Here is a 24,729-nt window from a genome sequence, read left to right on the forward strand (position 1 = left end):
CTTTTTTTTTTGTTATTTCAGCCATTTCTTATTTTCTGCAAATAAATACTATAAATGAGAATATTTTTATTTGTAATTTGGGAGAAATGTTGTCTGTAGTTTAAAGAATAAAACAACGATGTTCATTTTACTCAAACATAAAAAAAACTTAATTCTTTCCAGAGCTGTATATAGAGTTTATTGGAATTTATCTGATGTAAAATATATAAATATTTATTATTTAAAAAAAAACTAAAAAAAACTAAAACAAAAATAACCTAAAATATTGTGATATTATTTGAGGGCCATATCGCCCACCCCTTCACCCCAGTCACCTCAATCTCTCACCAGGAGGTACACTACCCAAGTAACCAAGTAGCCTCTGAGAAGCAGTAATATAGAATAGCTGCTATGTGATTTACAGTGATTTGTGTGGGAATATTAAATGTGTGGGTTGTATTAAATGTGTTTTAGTTGTACTAAAAGTAAGTTTTGTGTCCGCAGGTCAGTCTCAGGTGAAGCTGCACATGCTGCCGTCGGAGAAGCACGTCCTGACAGGAGAGGACAGGTGAGTGGACGCAGGATCCTGCAGTAAACTGAGTGAAATGTCAGAGAGTTCTGCTGGAGCCGCTGCTCTCTCAGTAATGGCCTTCATAACTCTAACAGCACGAGGTCTCGCCGCTCAGAGCGTCTTATCAGTCTGATTATCTGCCCGTCGCTACTGAGCGCGTGCGGACTTCCCAGGCTGTAAGCTGGTACGAGTTAAGTGTGAGCGTATATTTGTATAACGAGGGCAGCGCCTGCATTAAACAGTGCACTGTGAACTGTAATCAGCGGCTGTGGATAAAGTGTGACCTGAATCCAGATGGTCAGATTTAGTGCGTTTTTGCAAAAGAAAAAAAAAATTTAATTGGCATGGAATGAGTTTTAACCCTGTGCTCATTGCTATCTTACACCCCGCCAACAATCAGTCTATTTTCACACCTTTCATCTGCATCATTTAAATAGCAGCAGAGCTTCTGAATATATCTACACTGATGGACGTGGTGCTCTGAGGTAGAAATGAGGTGTGTTCAGGTACATTTCAGTCAGACGTTCATTGCTATCTTGGCACCTTTTACATCAACAATAAACAGAATAGTAAATAAAATAACATTGCTGTTCCCGTAAATGAGCTGCTGGAGCTCCTTCACAGCGTCAACCAGCAGCTCAGTTTCCTCTGCTGAGAAGAGTTTGTTGGACACGTTCAGGTTGCTGCACCCTTAAAATAGCAATCCTCTGGGTTCTTAAAGTCAGAGCGCACTTGACTCTTAAAAGGAATTGAAGGCAAGTGAGACTCTAATTGGTTTATTTCACTTTATGCCCAAAATTTGGGTATTTCAAGCCATGGAATATGTACTTTTCCCGTCGTTATGATAGCAAAGATAGACTGACAAGTGTCAGTCTAAATGAAGCCTTGCTGAGAAAGCAATGAATGTCTGTCTGTTCATTGTATAGATGTTCATCTGTATTTGTATCTGTATCATTTTTTTTCCTTTGATTCTTATGATGTTTTTATATAATTTGTTGTATATTTTATTTTAAAATCTCTTATTTATCATATTAAAATGCTGGGTCTTTATTTATTTATTTATTTATCACTTTGCATCACTTATATTAAGCCCACCTTTTGAAATAAGATATTGTAAATTTGATGAATCAAACCAATGACTGACCATAGACTAATCTAAAACTGGCTTAGGCCTCTCTGCTGTAAAAAAAGAAAAAAGAAAATCGAGAATCGAATTGAATCGTGACCCTAAAATCGGAAAATAAAATCGAATCGAGGATTTAGAGAATCGTGACACCCCTAATATATATATATATATATATATATATATATATATATTTCTGTGCTGATCTCTCTCAGGGTGGATGTGGCGGAGCGAGGGGATAGGAGGAGTGCGGAGGAGATCAGGAAGGAGGCGGAGTATCAGCTGAAGGTGTGGAAAGGATTCCTGATCTGTATCCCGTACGCCGCCAGCATCGGGGGCACGGCCACCCTCACCGGAACCGCCCCCAACCTCATCCTCGTCGGGCAGCTGAAGAGGTGGGTACACTCAACACTGATGTAGCGTATTTTTCACACTATAAGACACATCAGATTTATAAAGTGCATTTTAAGAGCTAGAGCTTAGCACAGTTAGTGGGTAAGGCTAATGCTGCTCCAGCAGTGATAGCCAGGCCGATAATACTCACCTCTGAACGGCCAAAGAGCTATCGCTTAGTGCGGTAAGAAGGTAATGCTAATGCTGCTCCAGATGTGATAGCCGGGTTAATGGGTAAGGCTAATGCTTTTGTTTATTTATTTATTTATTTGTATTTTATTGTATTATGTAAAAGTTCGTTTTAGATTAATTTTAAAAGTTTTTTTTTGTTGTATTAGTCTTATCTTCTTTTGACCTTAATGTCTTAAACCAATTTTTTTTATAATTAATATTATTATTATTATTTTAACTTAGTTTTTATCTTTTATTTATTTTCTGCTGAGAACCATTGGACATGTCCAGGTAGCTGCGCTGTTAAAATAGCAATCCGCCAAAGCCAGAGCTTACCTGACTCTTAAAGGGAACGCTGGGCAAGTGAAACTCTGATTTAACTAGTTTATTTCACGTTACGCCCAAAATTAAACACACCTGCGATTAATTAAGAGAATTATTCGTACATGCCTTTTATTTTTTAATTATTAAATTTAGTTATTATTTTGACATTACTTTGTCATGTCAATTCCTGTGTTTATAAATGCTCGGCTAAAGTGAAAATGAGGGTACTTACAAGTCAAAAATCAAGGTTGATTAATTGATTGATTGATTGATTGATACTATATTATCGCTGTCCAATGAAAAACAAGTATCTCCAAAACAGCAACTTTACAGGAGAGAGAAAAATCCTTGTAAACTTTCAATGGAAGTCAATGTAAAAAGAGTTTATTTCAGGTCATTTTGAAGAGTTTCTATTGGTCCGTTCATCGAGAAATGTTGGGACAGTGTAAGAGACAGTTTGTCTGATCAAATTATGTAGTAAACTAAAAATCGACAAGAATGCAGATAAGTGTTTTTCATTGGACAGCGACGATATTAGATTTATTTAATGAATAGAAAAGTGATTTACTCAGGTTTTGCATAAGAATTTGTTAAAGCACTTAACAAAGTGGTCCTCGTGCTTCTATATTATATTCAGATTTAAATCAGTGTTTTGTGCAGTTTTTCTGTATAAAGAGAAAATGAAAATATTGGTTAATCAGGCGAACACAGCCGATACGACAGACGCAGATTAAGCTGGAAAACACTGAGATGAGTGCAGATGTTGTTTTTATAGAAATGAATCAGCGTTCATTATCTCAGAATGAGCAGCGCCGGCAGTAAATTTGTGTGGCGGCATTTCGAGTCCAGACCGGTTATTGAGCTCGGATCTGTAATGGAAATGCTTTTATGATGTTGTTCAGTTTTTCTGAGTTTAATTGGAGTCTGAGCTGAAATGCTGCTGTTAGAATATTAAACTCGGAGCACACGGTGTTCCCGGGTTCTCCTGAGGAACAGCAGGGCTCTCGGCTGGACGCTGTGTGTGTTAATAACTCCTCAGGTTACCTGTACTGATCATTAACTGCAGCACCTGAACGCTGGATCATCAGGCTGTGTGAAAAGGCCAGGAGGGCGCGGTAATGACCAGCCAGATCATCTCCTGCCTTAAATAACATATATAACTACAGGGATCACTGACTAAAATGTGAGAAAAAGGCTTGGAAACATGACTTAATATCAATGTCAAAATTGCCAGAAAGCAAAAAAAAACAATATTTTATTTTTTTATGCAGTGGAGTTGAGTGAAATGCACAATATATATTTTTTATTGCATAAATATGCCTAGTTGGCAACAAATAAAAAACACTGTTTTAGTAAATGAGTGATAACAAATTATGGGCCCTATTTCAGCTTGATTAAGGGAGTGTCTGTGTGCATTTGCTTTCATAACGACAGGAAAAGTACACCTTGTGCAACTTGAAAAGCGCAAGAACAGAAAGAGATAGAGATTATACATTGTACATAGCATACATAAAATTCCTCGGAATATTAATATCAATACCAATATGTCAAAATCCCCCAAAGACAACACCAATATTTTATTTTTAATACAGTGAAATTGAGCAAAAGCAATTCATGCAAAATATTTTAGTTTTTTTATTGCATAAATAAATCAACAAATGAAAACAAGTTAAGTGGAGTTGTGTGTCATAACTAAGTTTTGGGAGTGATCCATGCCCTCACTCCTCCCACTTCCATCCCTATTTAAACTGTCACTTCCTCTCTACCTACTCATTGAACAAACCTCGCATGTGGTGTTGCCGACCGCTCCTTACCTGGTACACGATGGTTCTGCACCTGTCTGTCTCCTGCGACCAGCTGCTCCCGTTCCCATAGTTTTCGTCGTGGCTATCATCGTCATTGTAGTAGCCATCTTCATCCTCATCATTGCCGCAATCTCTGCCTGCATCACCATCAGCGCGATCTTCTCGCCTTCGTCTTCATCTTCCTCATCTTCATCGCCATCGTCTTGGGCATCACCTTGCCCTCGCTTTGGCCATCTTCGCCACCATGGTCACCATCGCCACCATCTCTGCCTGCATCACCTTCATCACCTCTGCCACAGTTTTCATGGCCATCCTCATTGTCTCCGTCTCTGTCTGTCATCGCCATCATCGCTGCGATCTTCTCGCCTTCGTCTTCATCTTCCTCATCTTCATCGCCATCGTCTTGGGCATCACCTTGCCCTCGCTTTGGCCATCTTCGCCACCATGGTCACCATCGCCACCATCTCTGCCTGCATCACCTTCATCACCTCTGCCACAGTTTTCATGGCCATCCTCATTGTCTCCGTCTCTGTCTGTCATCGCCATCTTCGCTGCGATCTTCCCGCCTTCGTCTTCATCTTCTTTCCCATCGCTGCCATCGTTTTGGGCATCATCTTGCCCTCACTTTGGCCATCTTCATCACCATGGTCATCATCGCCACCATCTCTGCCTGCATCACCTTCATCACCTCTGCCACAGTTTTCATGGCCATCCTCATTGTCTCCATCTCTGTCTGTCATCGCCATCTTCGCTGCAATCTTCCCGCCTTCGTCTTCATCTTCTTTGCCTTCGCCGCCATCGTCTTGGGCATCATCTTGCCCTCACTTTGGCCATCTTCACCACCATCAGCATCATTGCCACCATCTCTGCCTATGTCATCGCCATCATCGCGGCAAATTCATAGCTTGCACCTTCACCGCGCGCATAATCGCCACCATCTGGGACATAATCTCGCCCTCTTCATTCCAATCTTTCGTTGCCGTTGTAACAATCACCCTCACCATACTAACCTTTGTCACCGCCACCCTCGTCTTCGCCTCCTTACCCATCTTCGCTACACCAGTCTGTCTGTCCTCCCTGCCCATCCTCCATCATCCCAACGCCATTTCATCTGTCCTCCCTGCCCATCCTCCATCATCCCAACACCAGTCCATCTGTCCTCCCTTCCCATCCTCCATCTTCCCACCGCCATTCCAACTGTCCTCATTCTGTCTGTCCTCCCTACTCTTTTTCCATCTCCCGTTGCTGCCATCTTCCCACTCCTTCTTCCCATTCCATCGCCTCGGTCTTCCCACTCCGTCTTCCCACGCCATCGCCCCGTCTTCCCACTCCGTCTTCCCACTCCATCGCCCCGTCTTCCCACTCCGTCTTCCCACTCCATCTTCCCACTACATCGCCCCGCCTTCCACTCCATCGCCCCGTCTTCCCTCTCCTTCTTCCCACACCATCGCCCTGTCTTCCCTCTCCGTCTTCCCTCTCCTTCTTCCCACACCATCGCCCCGTCTTCCCTCTCCGTCTTCCCTCTCCTTCTTCCCACTCCATCGCCCCATCTTCCCACTCTGTCTTCCCACTCCATCTTCCCACTACATTGCCCCGTCTTCCATTCCATCGCCTCATCTTCCCACTCCGTGTTCCCACTCCATCGCCCCGTCTTCCCACACCGTCTTCCCACTCCATCGCCCCCACCCCCCCCCCTCGCTTCTGTTGGACCATCAGGAGCACCCCTTCTACCTTACCAGGTCGCTCCTGCTGCGCATGCGGGTCGGTGGCTGCTTTAGGGGCCTTTAACTACATGTACAACACGTGCATCATTCCATTAAGTCGCTCAACACTACCTTTCCACTTCAACCGATTTCTGCCACCAAGGACCTCATACATTCCTATACTCGAATAGGCTGGCAGCACCTTCAAATACCTTACTTAATTATTCCCTACCTTTCTTTCCTTTGACTTCCACACTGCCTTCCCCATGCATCGGTTCATCCTCCGGCTTTCTCAAAGACTACAAGGTCGGACTTCCAACACTCAGTTGCTTCTTAAATCCTAGCAGTGGTCGAAAGTTCTGATTTAATTTTTGGGGCTTCGGCTTCACGCTTTACAGCGAAGCTGCCCCGAACTCCATCCCAAATACTCTGAGTTCGCTCCCCCTCTTTCTTCTTCTCTGCCCAGTCAAGGGCGTGGGTCAATACTAGCAAAATGGAGTTATGTGTCATAACTAAGTTTTGGGAGTGATCCACGCCCTCACTCCTCCCACTTCCATCCCTATTTAAACCGTCACTTCCTCTCTACCTACTCATTGAACAAACCTCGCACCCACCTCCTCCCCATCTTCCTCCTTCTTTAATTTTATTCTCTTCTCATGTTTCTCTTCATGAGAGGGGGGGCTTCGGCTTCACGCTTTACAGCGAAGCTGCCCCGAACTCCATCCCAAATACTCTGAGTTCGCTCCCCCTCTTTCTTCTTCTCTGCCCAGTCAAGGGCGTGGGTCAATACTAGCAAAGTTTTAGTAAATGAATAATAAAAAATGATAGTCCCTATTTCAGCTTGATTTAGAGCTCGTCTATGTGTCTTTGCAATCATAACGACAGGAAAAGTACACCTTGTGCAACTCAAAATGCACATAATGCATGTACTACTTATCTTAATTAATCATGGGTGTCTGAGGTTTGTGTAGTTAGAGTCAGTGACACGATGGCAGCAAATACAAAAAAACAACATACCAGAGAGTAGCCAGACAAAACTGAGTTATACATGGTAATTCCAGCAAGGAGAGGGCCAAGGCAAAAGAGGAGTCAAAAATACAAAAATGGTCGGCAATGAAATAAACTATAGAGAAGACAAGGCAAAACTTCGGAAGAGTCTAAAACAAAAACAAGTCGGTATAAAATGTAATAAAGAAAGGAAACACATTGTAGAAGAGCTAGATAACTAGATTAAAAATCGTTATGGAACAGATCAAACTGAGGGGTATTTATACTAGACAGGCCAGGTGCAAACAATCAGAAACTGGGGGAGCGGGAGCGCTATAGCGTCAGGGAAGTTCAGTCTGAGTGCATGCTGGGAACTGGAGTCTTGTAGTTCAGAGTCCAGAGCAGGCAGAATGACAGTGTTAGGGGTGACCACAGTGAGAGTTATTCATGAGATTGAATCCGTATTTCACGTATTTCAGCATAAATATACAGTATTTTGAATTTGACAGTAGCTATGCTGTGTTTACAATACTAAATAAAAAACACTATACTGGGAACTACCAGCATTAAGATTATTGCAATTGTCATTTCAAAGTAAATGACATTACTAGAGAATTATTATTAAAATGTTAGTATTAATGGGAAGACAACATGTGATTAATCCTAAATAATGTGATACATTGTAATAACTAATTGACATCACTGTAATGTAATATTATAATAAACTAGAAAAGTGCATTCCCTGAAGGAAACGCAGGATGGTTGTGCAGCTAAAATGTCTCCCACCGATCGCTATGGTCGTTGCTATGATGTTGCTAGCTGCTTGCTATGGTTTCCGTGGTGGTTGCTAAGGTGTTGCTAAGCAGTTGCTAAGGTGTTGCTAGGTGGTTGCTAAGGCAATGCACTGGTATCCATGGTGGTTGCTAAGGTATTGCTTAGCAGTTGCCTGGTGGTTGCTAAGGCATTGCTGTGGTATCCGTGGTGGTTGCTATGGTGTTGCTAAGCAGTTGCTAGGTGGTTGCTAAGGAGTTGCTAGGTGGTTGCTAAGGCATTGCTATGGTATCTGTGGTGGTTGCTATGGTGTTGCTAAGCAGTTGCTAGGTGGTTGCTAAGCAGTTGCTAGGATGGTTGCTATGGTGTTGCTAGGTGGTTGCTAAGGTGTTGCTAAGCAGTTGCTAGGTGGTTGCAATGCGCAACCGTAATAAATGTGTTTTGCAGTTATTTTCCAGAGTGTGATCTGATCAACTTCGGCTCCTGGTTCGTCTTTGCTTTTCCGCTCATGATCATTTTCCTCTTCGTTGCGTGGATCTGGATTTCCTTTCTATATGGAGGACTCAACACACGGTACACACACACATACATACACACACACACACACATATGTGTATTCATATACAGAACCAGTCAAAAGTTTGGCAGTTCTTGCTTCTCATAATCTGGATTCGAACATTACTCAAATATTCACTATTCACTGTATACCTGTAACTCTACCTCTTCACTACTTTACTTTAACTGATGCTCTCAAACACTTTATTAAGAGACAAGAAACTCAAGTAATTAACTCTTGATGAGTTCAGCACAGCTGTTAACTGAAAGCCTGAATTCCAGGTGACTCTACCTCATAAAACTGACTGAGAAAATCCAGCAGAGATGTTCAAAACTGATCCTCTAAACAAGAGGAGCTACTTAAAAAAAATCTAAAATATAAAACATGTATACAACTCTGGAAAACTTAAAAATGATGAGTTTCTTTGATTTTACCAAATGTAAAAACTCTGGAATATAATCAAGAGGAAGATGGATGATCACAAGCCATCAAACCACCAAACTGAACTGCTTGAATTTTTGCACCAGGAGTAAAGCAGCATAAAGTTATCCAAAAGCAGTGTGTAAGACTGATGGAGGAGAACATGATGCCAATATGCATGAAAAATAAACTGTAATTAAAAATCAGGGTTATTCCACCAAATATTGATTTCTGAACTCTTAAAACTTTATGAATATGACATTGTTTTCTTTGCATTATTTGAGACATTTCTCATTTTCTGTAAATAAGTGCTGTAAATGACTAGAATATTTTTATTAGGAATTTGGGAGAAATGTTGTCTGTAGTTTATAGAATAAAACAACAATGTTCATTTTACTCAAACATAAACCTATAAATAGCAAAATCAGAGAAACTGAATCAGAAACTGAAGTGCTCTCTTCATTTTTTACAGAGATGTGTTTTTCAGAGATGTATTTTGGTAATTTATGGGTTTTTATGTGTGTGTGTGTTCAGGCTGTGTATAAATAAGCAGGATGATCGAGCAGCTGCAGAGGCCAAGGCCAGAGCGGTTATTGATGAAGACTACAAAAAGCTCGGCCCCATCAAGTAAGACTACACGCTGCGATATTTCATAACTCAGACCTACGCTGATATCTGAGACTGTTCCCCATACTCAACAATACCTCCAATAAAACTGCACTGAGATTAGTTTACTTATTATTTAGTGATTAATCTGTTTAATGTGAAATATAGCTGTCACCATAGCGACGGTATCCATATATCATATTTATATCCTAATAAATAAGTGTACATGACCTCAGTAACTTTAGCTTAGCTTGATATGTTCAGTTTTCTTTACCAAGAAGAACATAATATTATTATAAATGAGCTAGTATTAAAAAAAACACATTTTCATTTTATTTCTGTTTTAGTTATTTGAGATCTTAAAATGTCTATTTTACAATTCTAATCTAAAAAAAATCTCTATTACAATATTATTATTGAGAAAAAAAGTTACTTCGTTTGAGTAATTTAGTTGAAAATGTGAAACTCATATATTATATAGATGTATTAAACACAGAGTGATCTATTTTAATCATTGATTTCTTTTATTCTTGATTATTGTTGATTATGGCTCACAGCCAATAAAAAATCAGTGTCTAAAAAATATTATAGAATATTATATAAGACCAATTGATACTGTTGGCAGTGCGCCAAATCCTGCTGGAAAATGAAATCCGTATCTCCATCTCCGTAAGTCATTAGCACTTCATGCTTCCCTCTGCTGAAAACAACTTTTATGGAGATGTGGATTTCATTTTCCAGCAGGACTTGGCACACTGCCCACACTGTACCAAAAGTACCAATTGACCTTAATATAATATTGTAACTTTCTAACTAGATCACTCTGTGTTTAATACATCTATATAATATATGAGTTTCACATTTTGAACTGAATTACTGAAATAAAGTAACCTTTTAATTATATATATTTTTTAGATGCACTAGTATTTTTCTGTTATTAATACTGCTCGCATTATTATTCTATTATTATTATTTTGTTATTATGTCACTGGCATACATTTGTGTTAAAATGACAATAATAATGTTTATCTCAATTGCTTTGAGGACAATGTATCAGCCCAATAACTATAATAACTATATAACAACAAATATGTTTATCGTGACTGGCTGTATGTGAACTACAGTACCAGTCAAAAGTTTGGACACACACCTTAAATAAAATTAGTGTTTTTTTTTATTATTTTAAAATGCTTTTCATTCAAACTATTAAGAAAAACCTATGGAATTATTTAGTAAACAAAAAAAGTTTTAAACAAACCAGAATATGTATGTATTTAACTTAGATATGTATATTTTGCCCCATATTTTGAACTTCATATTTAAATTATGTACACAGCGTCAGTGTTGATTTCAACTCTTTATCAGAGTTTATATACTGTAGCTTCACACTCCTCTTTGGAGTTAAATCAACACTTTTAAAACACGCTGCCAACATTTTTTGTAACTCACAATTGCATGTGTTTAAGTCCCTAAATTGTTACACTAACACTGAAAAGAGTTAAAAAATAAATTAGAAGAAGATTAGTCAATTGATACTATTGACTATTGAGGTTAGTTTGTGTTTTTGGTTTCTAATACACAATAAAACATCCCTGCTTACAACCTGTCAGTGTATTTTTACATTGTATAGGAACTTTGTCACAATTTACAGTACATAAGATGGTAACTTGCTCTTATAGCCTACAACACGTTGGCCTGGCAAACAACATTTATGTAAAATATAATAGAAAACCCTATGAAAGATAGTTCTGGTGGGCAAGACTACACACTGATGGTAGGTAAGAAGTGGGGAGGACACAACAATTATACAAATAATGAGTTTAATTGGGCGGAGTTTACTTAAATCGGACAGTATTTATTGGGTTTATTGGGGTCAATACTGAAATATTTAACTCTGTCAGATAAGTCTAAATTAGTTAAAATTGCGTTAACTCTCAGCTATTTCACCTCATAACCTACTTCTATAAATATATATTTTATTTGTTTTTCTCCTCTTTTTTAGTTTTGCTGAAGGATCCATCTCTTTCTTCTTCATTCTATTCGCCATCCTCCTCTTCACCAGAGACCCCAAATTTGTCACAGGGTGGTCCGTACTCTTCAACAAAGGGTAAGAAGTCTGTTAAAAACACTAATGCTGTAAATTAAACTTTTACTTATATAAAAGTGTAAAAATGTTTAAACCCAGTCAAAAGTTTAAACACACACCTCTTCACTCTTACATTGTAAATTTAATATTAAAGACTATATTAAAGCTATACAGGGACATGTGTGGAATTATTTAGTAAGAAAAAGTATTAAACAAACCAGAAATATTTTTTATATATTTTATATTCTTTAAGAATCTAAAAAAAAATTTTTGAAAAGTTACTTTATTTCAGTAATTCAGTTCAGAATGTAAAATTCATATATTACATATATTATATTATATTATATTATATTCATATATATAATATTATATAAGACCAACTGCTACTTTTGGCAGTGTGGGCATTGTGCCAAGTCCTGCTGGAAAATGAAATCCGCATCTCCATAAACACTGACATGTCTCTCCAAACCATCACTGATTGGTGGAAACTTCACACTAGACCTCGAGCAGTTTGGACGGTGTGTCTCTCCACTCTTCCTCCAGACTCTGATCCCTTCATTTACTTTAAATGAAATGTAAAATGTACTGATGATCAGTGATGGTTTGGAGAGACATGTCTGTCATCTGCTGGTGTTGATCCACTGTGTTTTATTATCAAGTCTAAAGTCAGTGCAGTTTTGTTTTCTCACAAAATCAGCACTTACAGCACTTCATGCTTCTTCCCTCTGCTGAGAAAAACTTTTATGGAGACTCGGATTTCATTTTCCAGCAGGACTTGGCACACTGCCCACACTGCCAAAAGTACCAATTGATCTTATATATTATTCTAATTTTCTGAGACACTGATTTTTGGGTTTTCATTGGCTGTAAGCTTCATAATCATCCACAGTATAATAAATTAACTCTTAAAATAGATCACTCTGTGTTTAATACATCTGTATAATATATGAGTTTCACATTTTCAACTGAATTACTGAAATAAAAAGTAACTTTTCAATGATATTCAAATTCATTGAGATGCGCTGCTTTTCACAGTGTCCTGAATTACTACACAATTCCATATCTGTCCCTTAATCGTTTTCATTAAATAAATAAAATAAAGAAATAAAGAAAAACACTGAATAAGAGAAGGTCTCCAAACTTTTGACTGGTGCTGTGTAGAACTGCATTATTGAGTTAAAAGATCCATAAAGGTCACAAAATACCAGCACACAGAAAACACTATTACACTATTACATTTGTATGTATATATTTTATTTAACTACAATATTTACCATTTTATACAGACGTCTGTGGCTTCTATTGTTTATATTGCTGAAGGCAGTATTTTAAGGGCACACAGAAAATAAATAGCTTTATTATATTGTAATATATATGACGCACGTTTGTGCTCTTTTCTCTATTTTCTGCCGTGTGATTATTCCCTGTTAAAGGGAGTGAAATGATTAAAACATGACCTCTGAGGCTCTGTGTTTTCCTCAGACAAAAGCCTGAACGTTTTCATATCACTCTAAAACACACTGAAGAGTAAACGCTAATAAACCACCGGGAACGAGGCTCTAACCTACATTATATAACCATTAAATGTGTTATTAGCGCAATTACGCTAATAGTAGCAGCAGTGGAGGATAGCGAGACACAGCTGAATATTTTGTAAATGTTTGTTTCTTTATTTTACCACCACCTGTTTATGAATAGTGCAGCATATTTATCATTATATATGATATATGATATATATATATATATATATATATATATATATATATATACAGCTCTGGGAAAAAATATGAAGAGAGCGCTTCAGTTTCTGAATCAGTTTCTCTGATTTTGCTATTTATAGGTATATTCTCTTAAACCCTGCGTCCTCGTATGAGGACAATACATATCTGCTTCTGTGCACCATGATAATTTTATATATTATATATAAGTATTGACCCATTGGCCTTATATGGAGACACTAGTGGTCACATGACGTTACAATTAATTGATTATAAAAAACAAGATGATGGGAATCCCAGTCAAAAGTTTCTACAGCCAGTCCAGACAGAAACATAGACTTGGTGAAAATTTGCATTGAATTTTATGTTTAAAACTTTTTTTTTTAGTGTAGAAAGCTAAAATTAGTTTTTGGACAAATTGGGTCCTACTGATCACAAATGTCAAAGATAAATGTTATATGTTAAAATAAACTGCTGTCCCATATGAGAACGATGTTTTTGTACAATAACTTGTTTTTTGCAAAAATACAGTTTCGTTTTTAAGCTAGTTTTAAGTCCTACTAATCTTAAATAGCTAGAAGAATGAACACAAAGGAAACGTTCGGGTCTCAGGAGGATATGTTTGAGTAAAATGAACATTGTTGTTTTATTCTATAAACTACAGACAACATTTCTCCCAAATTACAAATAAAAATATTCTCATTTAGAGCATTTATTTACAGAAAATGAGAAATGGCTGAAATAACAACAAAAAAAGATGCAGAGCTTTCAGACCTCAAATAATGCAAAGAAAACAACAAGTTCATATTCATAAAGTTTTAAGAGTTCAGAAATCAATATTTGGTGGAATAATCCTGATTGGTTTTCAATCACAGTTTTTTTCATACATCTTGGCATCATGTTCTCCTCCACCAGTCTTACACACTGCTTTTGGATAACTTTATGCTGCTTTACTCCTGGTGCAAAAATTCAAGCAGTTCAGTTTGGTGGTTTGATGGCTTGTGATCATCCATCTTCCTCTTGATTATATTCCAGAGGTTTTCAATTTGCTAAAATCATAGAAACTCAAAGAAAATGTTTAAGGTAAAGTTTTTTGATTATGCAAAATAATCCACAATACTTCAGACTTTCCGGGCTAAAGGAAATGGTCTGTGATGTAGGCGTCAGTTTTTTAATGCTATTTGAATTGTATTTAAATATAAAGCATGATCATCACAATATAGCAAAGTAACAAATCAAACTGTGATTTAAAAAAAAAAGTTGCTCAGGTTATAATAATGTTATAAATATAGCTGTTTTTTTGTGGGTTTTAGGTTATATGCTAAATATTAAAATGTTTGTTTGTTCAGAAAGTGTTTTATATTCTTAAACCTTGTTTATTATATTAGAGTGGAGGAAAGTCATTGTAAATTATATTATTGTTGCTGGTGTATTTGGGTTTAATGATTGTGCAGTGTATAGCCGTATTGCTGTTTTTTTATGCTTTTTGTATTTAAGCTATGAGCTCAATATAAAAAGTTTTTTTTTGGTTCGAAAGTATTTTATATTCTTTACCTATGTTACATTTCTATTAAACAATAATAGGTCTATGCTTCTTCAGTGTTGCAATAATAATTAACATAATTCAGAACAGATTTCGCTGATTGAAACAGCCCTAAAATGTTGTTAAAAAGCTCCGTTTTAATGTTTTACTTACTAACAAACTGTGGGGTTTAAATCGGGCTCGGGCTCATAATAACAGTTTATGGGGCGGGTCGGGTTTTGGGCCAAATCTAAACTCTACTATAGATCACTAAAACAGATCCGTCAGTATATCAGAGAAGCCCCCGCCCCCCCAGCTCTTCCATCACACTAATGCAGAGAGACAGGTAGGTGCAGGGATCCGGGCGAGTCTCCCTCGACTCAGTGTTTCCGATATTCTGACCTTTCTCTGACTGCAGGGTGTCGGTCTGCGCTCTCTCTGCCTGATTTACTCTGATAGAGACTCTCATCTCAGAGACGTGGAAATAAAGATCCTCCGCTTTAATAGAGATAAAAAACACAGTATCTATGGCAGCGCTGATAATTATGGGCTGTGAAGAGGCTATTAGTGCTTGTTATCTTGTCTTTGTAAAAAGAAGGCGGCAGTATGATCAATGTTATATAATAAAGCTGTAGAAGAAAACATCCTTCCATCATCTCCTCACAGTTCTGGCCTTAGCTCTGTGAATACGAGCCGTTGATATTCTTAAAAGAGATAATGTCCAGCAGGGTTAGAGGACGAGCTTTTATTTTCCAGCAGGAAATTCCTCTGTCATGATGTCAGCTTAAGACCTGAGAAGGTGTTTCTTTCTCTATCAGTGTTGATACGGTGTTGATATCAGAGGAGAGCTCTCTCCAGAACACTGAAAGGGTCCTACTGTATATTATACCCTTTACAAGGTAAGATAGAGAGAGAAATAGAGGGAATGATAGTGAAGGAGAAAGAGAAAATAAAGAAAGAGGGGGAGAAAGATTGTAAAGAAGAATGAGAAATATAGAGAGATTGCAAAGGAGAAAGAGAAATAGAGAAATAGAGAGAAAAAGAGAGAGATAGTGAAGGGGAAAGAGAAATAGAAAGAGATATTGTCAAGGAGAAAGAAAAAATAGAGAGAGTGTAAGAGATAATGAAAGAGAGAGAAATAGAGAGAGAGAGAGAGCAAGAAAGAGAGAGAGAGAGAAGAAGAAACAAGAGAAATAGAGGTAAAGATAGTTACAGAGAATGAGAAGTAGAGAAATAGAGAGAGCAATAGTAAATGAGAGATAGAGAGAGAAATTGAGAGATAGTGAAAGAGAAAGAGAAATAAAGAGAGGGAGAGAGATAGTCAATGAGAGTTAGAAAGAGAAATAGAGCAATAGTGAAGAAAATATAAAAAAGAAATAGAGATAATAAAGGAGAGATAGAAAGAAATATAGAGAGAGATAATGAAGGAGAGAAAGAGAGAGAAAAAAAAAGCTATTTTGAATGTAGTGAGATAGTGAAGGAGAAAGAGAGAAATAGAGAGAGATAGCAAAGGAGTGATTGAGAGAGATAGAGAGAGAGATAGTGGAGAAAGAAAGAGAGAGAGGAAGACATAGTGAAGGAGAGAAAGGGAGAGAGAGAAATATAGAGATATAGTGAAGGAGAAACAGATAATGAAGGAGAAAGAGAAATCTCGAGAAAGAGACAGAATGAGGAGAGTGGGATAAAGAGAGAGAAAGTGAAAGAGAGATAAAGATAGAAATAGAGAGAGTGATAGTGAAGGAGGTTTAGAGAGAGAAATAGAGAGTGAAGGGGAAAAAGAAATTGAGAGAAAGAGAGAGAAAGTGATGGAGAAAGAAAAATAGAGCAATAGTAAAGAAAAGACTGAAAGAAAAAATAGAGTGAGATAATGAAGGAGAGATAAAATAGAAATAGACAGAGTGATAGTGAAGGAGAAATAGAGAGAGAGATAATGAAGGAGAGAAAGAGAGAGAAATAAAAAGCTTCAGATAGTGAAGGAGAAAGAGAAATAAAGAGACACAGTAAAGGAGAAATAGAGAGATAGCAAAGGAGAGATTGAGAGGGATAGAGAGAGATAATGGAGAAAGAGAAGTAGAAAGAGAGAAAGGGAGGCATAGTGAAGGAGAGAAAGGGAGAGAGAGAAATATAGAGATATAATGAAGGAGAAACAGATAAGGAAGGAGAAAGAGAAATACAGAGAAAGAGACAGTGAAGGAGTTCTAGAGAGAGATAGTGAAGGGGAAGGAGAAATAGATAGAGAGAGACATAGAGGAGAATGGGATAGAGAAAGAGAAAGAGAGATAAAGAGAGAAATAGAAAGAGTGATAGTGAAGAAAAGATTGAAAGAGAAAAGAGAGAGAGTGAAGGAGAGATAGAGATAGAAAGAGAAATAGAGAGAGATATAATAAAGGAGACACAGGGAGAGAAATAGAGACAGAGAGATAACAAAGGAGAAATAGAGAGATAGTAAAGAAAAGATTGAAAGAGAAAAAGAGAGATATAATGAAGGAGAAAGAGAAATAGAGAGATATAATGAAGGAGAAAGCGAAATAGAGAGAGACATGGAGGAGAATGGGATAGAGAAAGAGAAAGAGAGATAAAGAGAGAAATAGAAAGAGTGATAGTGAAGAAAAGATTGAAAGAGAAAAGAGAGAGAGTGAAGGAGAGATAGAAAGAGAAATAGAGAGAGATATAATAAAGGAGACACAGGGAGAGAAATAGAGACAGAGAGATAACAAAGGAGTAATAGATAGAGATAATGAAGGAGAAAGAGAAATAGAGAGATATAATGAAGGAGAAAGAGAAATAGAGAGATATAATGAAGGAGAAAGCGAAATAGAGAGAGACATGGAGGAGAATGGGATAGAGAAAGAGAAAGAGAGATAAAGAGAGAAATAGAAAGAGTGATAGTGAAGAAAAGATTGAAAGAGAAATAGAGAGAGATATAATAAAGGAGACAGGGAGAGAAATAGAGACAGAGATAACAAAGGAAAAATAGAGAGATAGCGAAGGAGAAAGAGAAATAGAGAGGGGGAGAGAGTGAAAGAGAGAGAGAAATATAGACATATAGTGAAGGGGAGAGATAAATATGTAGAGAGAAATAGAGAGAGACAGTGTGAGGTAGAGAGAGAGAAATAGAGAGCGAGAGAGTGAGGTAGAGAGCGAGAGAGAGAAATAGAAGGAGAGAAAAAAAAGGAGAGAGAGAGAGAGAGGGAGAGAGAGATTGAACTCTGTGATCTGGCCCTGCAGGAGCCTCAGCTGTAGCAGCAGTGGAGAACAGCAGGCTGTATAATGAGATTAACCAGAATAAAGAAGTTCTGAACAAAGACCCAGTTTATTACCTATTTTCAGCTAATCTCCTCCATTATAACTAATCCAGCTGATAACTCAGATATACACTCAATCTATTACCTCACAGATCATCACCAACACCATCCACCCGTCTGGAGATGAGCAGGAGACAGACAGTAATAGAGTCTGCGGTTAATGGATAATCAGACTGAACCTGAAACAGCAGTCTAATAACATGTTCTGATGGACAGGAGATGTTCAGATAATAAAAGAGACTTTCACAATAAATTAAATTTTTTATTTATCTCTTTCTTCCTGTTCTGTTTGTCTCATGGCTGCAGGTACGTGTCAGACGCCGTGACCGGAGTCATCATCATCTCCATCCTCTTCTTCTTTCCGTCTGAGCGTCCCTCGCTCAGCTGGTGGTTCAACCCCCGAGGTCAGAGCTCCAGTTCAGACCAGATCCATGAACCCGTATAACCCTCTACTGATCTCAGACCAGAGCAACTTCACACATAAGGAATCATGTAGTAACTAAAAAGTGTTAAACAAACCAAAATACTCTGTGAAGAAGCTTTTAGGTGCTCTAATCTGGGGTAACTCTGATAAAACTCTTGCTCTTCCTTTTCTGGGTTGGTCCTGATGCGTGCCAGTTCCATCATTTTAATATTTTTGATTGTCTTTGCAGTTACTGTAAACTTTCAAAGTTCTTAAAATCCTTGTTTTCATATTGATTGACCTTAATTTTTTCCTTTAGTTAGTTGAGTAGTTCTTGCATCTCGTCACAGAACATTCCATGACATCACAGCACATTCCATGACATCACAGAACGTTCTGTGACATCACAGAACATTCCGCTATCCTGATGAGAGCCAGTTCCATCATTTTAATTTATTTGATTGTCTTTGCGGTGACTGCACATAAGTAAACTTTCAAAGATCTTGAAATCCTTGTTTTCATATTGATTGACTTTCATTTTTTTAGTTAGTTGAGTAGTTCTTGCTTCTCGTCACAAACATTCTGTGACATCACAGAACATGTCATACATAACAGTCCATGACATCCCAGCACATTCCATGACATCACAGAACATGTCATACATAACAGTCCATGACATCCCAGCACATTCCATGACATCACAGAACATGTCATACAGAACGTTCTGTGACATATGTCTTTGTTAATAGTTTGGATGAGTTTAGTATTAATACAATACAACTAATGAGAGAGTATCAAAAGAGACAGAACATTCTGTGACATCAAAGAACCTTATGTGACATCACAGAACGTGTCATACACAACATTCCATGACATCACAGAACATTCTGTTATCCTGATGAGAGCCAGTTTCATCATTATAATGTTTTTGATGGTCTTTGCGGGGATAAAGTAGTTCTTTCTTCTCATAACCTGGATTAGAACATTACTCAAATATTCACTATTCACTGTATACCTGTAACTCTACCTCTTCACTACTTTACTTTAACTGATGCTCTCAAACACTTTATTAAGAGACAAGAAATTCAAGTAATTAACTCTTGATGAGTTCAGCACAGCTGTTAACTGAATGCCTGAATTCCAGGTGACAACACTCTGATTGGTTTATTTCATGTTAAACCCAAAATTACATGGCTTTTGTGCGTTTTGAGATGTGCAAGGTGTTCTTTTCCTGTCGTTATGATAGCAAAGACACACAGACACACTCTAAATGAAGCTGCACATGCACAGTTTATTACTCAGTTACAGATCACTAAAATAGGACCCTGTATGTATAAAGCTTCACAGAGTGCTCCACTGCTCTGCTGACTCTGTAATTTTCCACAGGTAGATCCCAGTGTCTGCAGTGGGCTGTGCTGTGGGTCTCTGGGTGTTGTTTAACTGTGCTGTCGGAGGGAAGTGTTGTGGTGCACAGTAAATAAGATGTGGAATGTTAATGATTTAGCTTAGCTTAGTGTCCTGCTGAAAGCACACACTGTAGAGCCACTGTTCTGACAGATTACTGTAATCTCTCAAAAATGTGTCCCACTCTCCCACTGTAGAGTTTAGAACCTGCTCTCCAGACTTCTGTATATTTCTTCTGATCCAGACTTCTTATTTTAGTACATTTAACCTTTCAGACAATGTTCTAATCCATATTATGAGAAGCAAGAACTACTTAACTAAGTAAAAAAACAATACTTTAAGAAAAAATGAAGGTCGGTCAATCTGAGAGTCAATTTCAAAAACTTTAAAAGTATCCTCAAGTGCATTCACTGCAACAAAGACCATCAAAAATGTTACAGTGATGGAACTGGCACTCATCAGGACTGTCCCAAAAAAAGGAAAAGCAAGAATTTCCTCTGTTGTTCAGGATACGTTTATCAGAGTTCCCCAGATAAGAGCATCTAAATGCGTCTTCACAGAGTATTTTGGTTTGTTTAACACTGTTTTTAAGTTACTACATGATTCCTTATGTGTTCCTTCATAATCTGATAGATCACTTCTCTATTCATTTACTATGTAGAGAAAAAAAAAAACATTAAATTAGAAGATGTGTTCATCTTTTGACTGGTACTGTACGTCCTACACTGCCATTTAAAAGTTAAATCCTTTAAAACCTACTTTAATTGTCTGAAAGTTCTTATTTTTGCACCATATTTAGAATTTTTTGATAGTTAAAAATAATTAAAATGTTTTTCCTGACTTATACTAATACGATAACCTCGGTTAGCAGCATAGCCAGTCGCGGTTAACTGAATAGCCAGCTGCGGATACCTGCATAGCCAGTCACAATTAGCCAGGCTACCCAGCTGCAGTTAGCTGCATAGCCAGCAGCGGTTAGCAGCACTACCCAGCTGCGGTTAGCTGCATAACCAGCCGTGGTTAGCAGCATAGCCAGCTGCGGTTAGCAGCACTTCTCAGCCACGATTAGCATTTCTAACCAGACTCGGTTAGCAGTGCTAGTCAGTCACAGTTAGCCGGGATACCCAGACCCGGTTAGCAGCATAGCCAGCTATGGTTAGCAGCGCTAGCCAGCCCGGTTAGCCAGGCTACCCAGCCACTGTTAGCAGCATAGCCAGCCATGGTTAGCAGTGCTACTCAGCCATGATTAGCAGCGCTAACCTAGACCCGTTTAGCAGCATAGCCAGCCACGGTTAGCCAGGCTACCCAGCCACGGTTAGCAGCACTAGCCAGACACTGTTAGCCGGGCTACCCATCCACGGTTACCATCACTAGCCAGTCCTGCAGCTGGCTATGCTGCTAACCACCTCTGGTTATGCAGCTAACCGCAGCTGGTTAGCACCACTAACTCTCTTATACTCTTTAATTAATCGTCGTGGCTTTACTGCTCCTTAATACCTGACTGGTTATTAATTAGTTGCTGTTCTCCACAGCCTCCAACACTCCCTACGTTCCCCTGCTGTCCTGGAAGAGGGTTCAGGAGTGTGTCCCGTGGAACATTATCCTGCTGCTGGGGGGCGGTTTCGCCATGGCTAAAGGCTGTGAGGTAAATTTACCTGATTTACCTGCTTTACCTTCAGTCTCGTTTACAGCTGGTTTCACAATCAGCGTATCTCTTATCTGCAGGAGGGTAAATATATAAGTGTATGTTACTGCTGGGTGTGAACTCACATAGCATACCATCCCACCCTCAAACCGGCCAATCAGAGGCAGCGGCCTGTGAGGCATTGTCCTGTGAGCTAGTGTCCTGTAAGGTAGTCTCGTAAGAGCTAGTGTCCTGTAATGTCCTTTGATTCAGTGCTCTGTAAGGTAGTTTTGTATGAGGCAATGTCATGTGAGGTAGTGTCCTGTTAGTCAGTATCCTGTGAGGTTGGGTCCAGTGAGATAATGTCCTGTGAGGTAGTGTCATTTGAGGTAGTGTTCTGTGAGGAAGTTTTCTGTTAGGTAGTTTCATATGAGGCAGTGTCCTGTAAGGTAGTGTCCTGTAAGTTTGTTTTGTATGAGGCAGTGTCCTGTAAGGTAGTGTACTGTGAGTCAGTGTCCTGTAAGGCAGTTTTGTATGAGGCAGTGTCCTGTGAGGCAATGTCCTGAAAGGTAGTATCTTGTGAGTCAATGCCGTGTGAGTAAGTGTCCTGTGAGGCAGTGCCCTGTAAGATAGTGTCCTGTAAAGTAGTGTCCTGTAAAGCAGTGTCCTGTAAGGAAGTTTTCTGTAAGGTAGTTTCATATAAGGCAGTGTCCTGTAAGGTAGTGTTCTAAAAGGTAGTTTTGTATGAGGCAGTGTCCTGTAAGGTAGTGTCCTGTAAGGTAGTTTTGTATGAGGCAGTGTCCTGAAAGGTAGTATCTTGTGAGTCAATGCTGTGTGAGTCAGTGTCCTGTAAGTCAGTGTCCTGTGAGGCAGTGCCCTGTGAGGTAGTGTCCTGTAAAGCAGTGTCCTGTAAGGTAGTGTCCTGTAAGGTAGTGTCCTGTGGGGAAGATGGAGGAAGATGGATGATAACAAGCCATCAAACCAAACTGAACTGCTTGAATTTTTGCACCAGGAGTAAAGCAGCATAAAGTTATCCAAAAGCAGTGTGTAAGACTGGTGGAGGAGAACATGATGCCAAGATGCATGAAAAAAACTGTGATTAAAAACCAGGATTATTCCACCAAATATTGATTTCTGAACTCTTAAAACTTTATGAATATGAACTTGTTTTCTTTGCATTATTTGAGGTCTGAGAGCTCTGCATCTTTTTTTTTTTTTGTTATTTCAGTCGTTTCTCATTTTCTGTAGATAAAAGCCTTTAAATTACAATATTTTAATTTGGAGTTTGGGAGAAATGTTGTCTGTAGTTTATAGAATAAAACAACAATGTTCATTTTACTCAAACATAAACCTATACATAGCAGAATCAGAGAAACTGATCATTTTAAAGTGGTCTTTTTATTTTTGCAGTGCTGTATATGGTTAAATCACTGGTTTATGGATGTTGTAGTAATACTCTAGCCTGTATTTAACATTAACTCTCTGTTTGTTTGCTCTGCTGCAGGAGTCGGGTCTGGCTGCCTGGATCGGAGGGCATTTACAGCCCCTCGCTCAGGTTCCTCCTGCTGTAGCCGTCATTCTGATCACCGCCTTCATCGCCTGCTTTACTGAGTTCGCCAGTAACACAGCCACCATCATCATCTTCCTCCCAGTCATCGCTGAACTGGTGTGTGATCACATTTATTCACATTTTTAATCATCCTCTTTATACCCAGTCCATCTATATCCAGGTTTACTGAAAACGTCATAAATCGTGCATATTTCTGGCTGTGTCCCAAATACGTCCTTACTCCATATAGAGTCAACTACCTGTACACTACCTGTACATACAGGTGCATCTCAAAAAATGAGAATATCATTGAAAAAAAGTTACTTTATTTCAGTAATTCAGTTCAGAATGTGAAACTCATATATTATATAGCTGTATTAAACACACAGAGTGATCTATTTTAAGAGTTTATTTCTTTTATTGTTGATGATTATGAAGCTTACAGCCAATGAAAACCCAAAAATTAGTGTCTCAAAAAATTAGAATATTCTATAAGAACAATGGGTACTTTCGGTTCATCTTTGATTCAAAGGAGTCACTAAATTATTTTAAATTTAGTTTAAAAACATAGTTTCTAACCACCTTCAAACAGACGGTAACTATTTTAGTTTTTTATTTTTTTCATTTACCTTTTGTTTATTTTATTTATTTTGTCATTTTAATTCTGTATTATCTTTTAGTCTTTTCTATTTATTTATTTGATACATTCATTTAATCCTTTTATTAATTTTATTCCTCTTATTTTTGGCATTTTACCTTTTTTATTTCCTTTAATTAATCCTTTTATTTATTGTATGTCTGTTTTAGCTTTTATTTTATTTCTGTCACTAACTTTCTTTATAATCTTGGTGTTATTTTAGCTACTTCTTCATTTTTTGTCGACCTCTCTTTCTTTTTTTTTGTTTATATTTTATTATTCCAATTCTTTATCTCTGTATTCTATTGCTTTAATTATTTGTCTGTCCTATTATGTTTTTATTTTGAATTGTTTTATTTCTTCTTAATTAAATCTTATATTGTTTGCTTGTTTTGTTTTTAAGTTCATTATTTTAGCTAACCTGATTAAAACATTGATTTTAATTAAAATTAAAATTTATTTTTCAGTACTTTTAAGTTGTTCAGTGTATTAAAGAGTGAAAATAAAGGTTGATAGGTTTAAATATTTTCAAAAAGGGACTGAAATACCTGTTTTTAAAGATTTTCTCATTGACTTTGAGTTTTGTATGTTTCTTTGACAGAATATTTGTGGTATCTTTAGTAAACCTTTTTTTTTTCTTTTTTTAAATATTTATTGAATAAAAAAAGGCTATTAGCTAATTAACTAATATATAGAAGGCCTAATACAAATGTATGCAGGTAACAGTAAAACTAAATGTTCTTCAAAAGCAGAATCATTAAAAAATAACATTTCTACTCTTTTTCTATTGTTTTTATTCTATTGTTGTTTGTTTATAGGCCATCCGAGTGAAGGTCCACCCCCTTTACTTCATGATTCCAGCTACGGTTGGCTGCTCGTACGCATTCATGCTTCCTGTTTCCACTCCGCCCAATTCCATCGCCTTCGCTTCAGGACATCTCATGGTCAAAGACATGGTGAGCTCAGATTAAATTTATTTAATATAATTATTCACATAATTATCTGAACTTTCTCCTCCTTACATTTTAATAAAAACAGCCTCGTTACTCCTGTTTAATTTCAGCTGGTTTTC

The 24,729-nt window shown here is 37.8% G+C and overlaps 1 protein-coding gene across 1 annotated transcript in view; it reads left to right on the plus strand.

Moving 5' to 3' along the window:
• Positions 1–24,729, plus strand: part of slc13a3 (solute carrier family 13 member 3) — a 50,761-nt gene that overhangs the window by 23,688 nt on the left and 2,344 nt on the right. Inside the window, exons 4-12 of the mRNA XM_049486057.1 lie at positions 484–547; positions 1,889–2,068; positions 8,275–8,400; positions 9,338–9,430; positions 11,412–11,516; positions 18,347–18,444; positions 21,380–21,492; positions 22,976–23,137; positions 24,476–24,613. Of these exons, the coding sequence (XP_049342014.1) occupies positions 484–547; positions 1,889–2,068; positions 8,275–8,400; positions 9,338–9,430; positions 11,412–11,516; positions 18,347–18,444; positions 21,380–21,492; positions 22,976–23,137; positions 24,476–24,613 (1,079 nt within the window). The remainder of the gene's footprint in view (positions 1–483; positions 548–1,888; positions 2,069–8,274; positions 8,401–9,337; positions 9,431–11,411; positions 11,517–18,346; positions 18,445–21,379; positions 21,493–22,975; positions 23,138–24,475; positions 24,614–24,729) is intronic.

Source organism: Astyanax mexicanus, chromosome 12, assembly GCF_023375975.1.
Source record: "Astyanax mexicanus isolate ESR-SI-001 chromosome 12, AstMex3_surface, whole genome shotgun sequence".
Lineage (NCBI taxonomy): Eukaryota > Metazoa > Chordata > Actinopteri > Characiformes > Acestrorhamphidae > Astyanax > Astyanax mexicanus.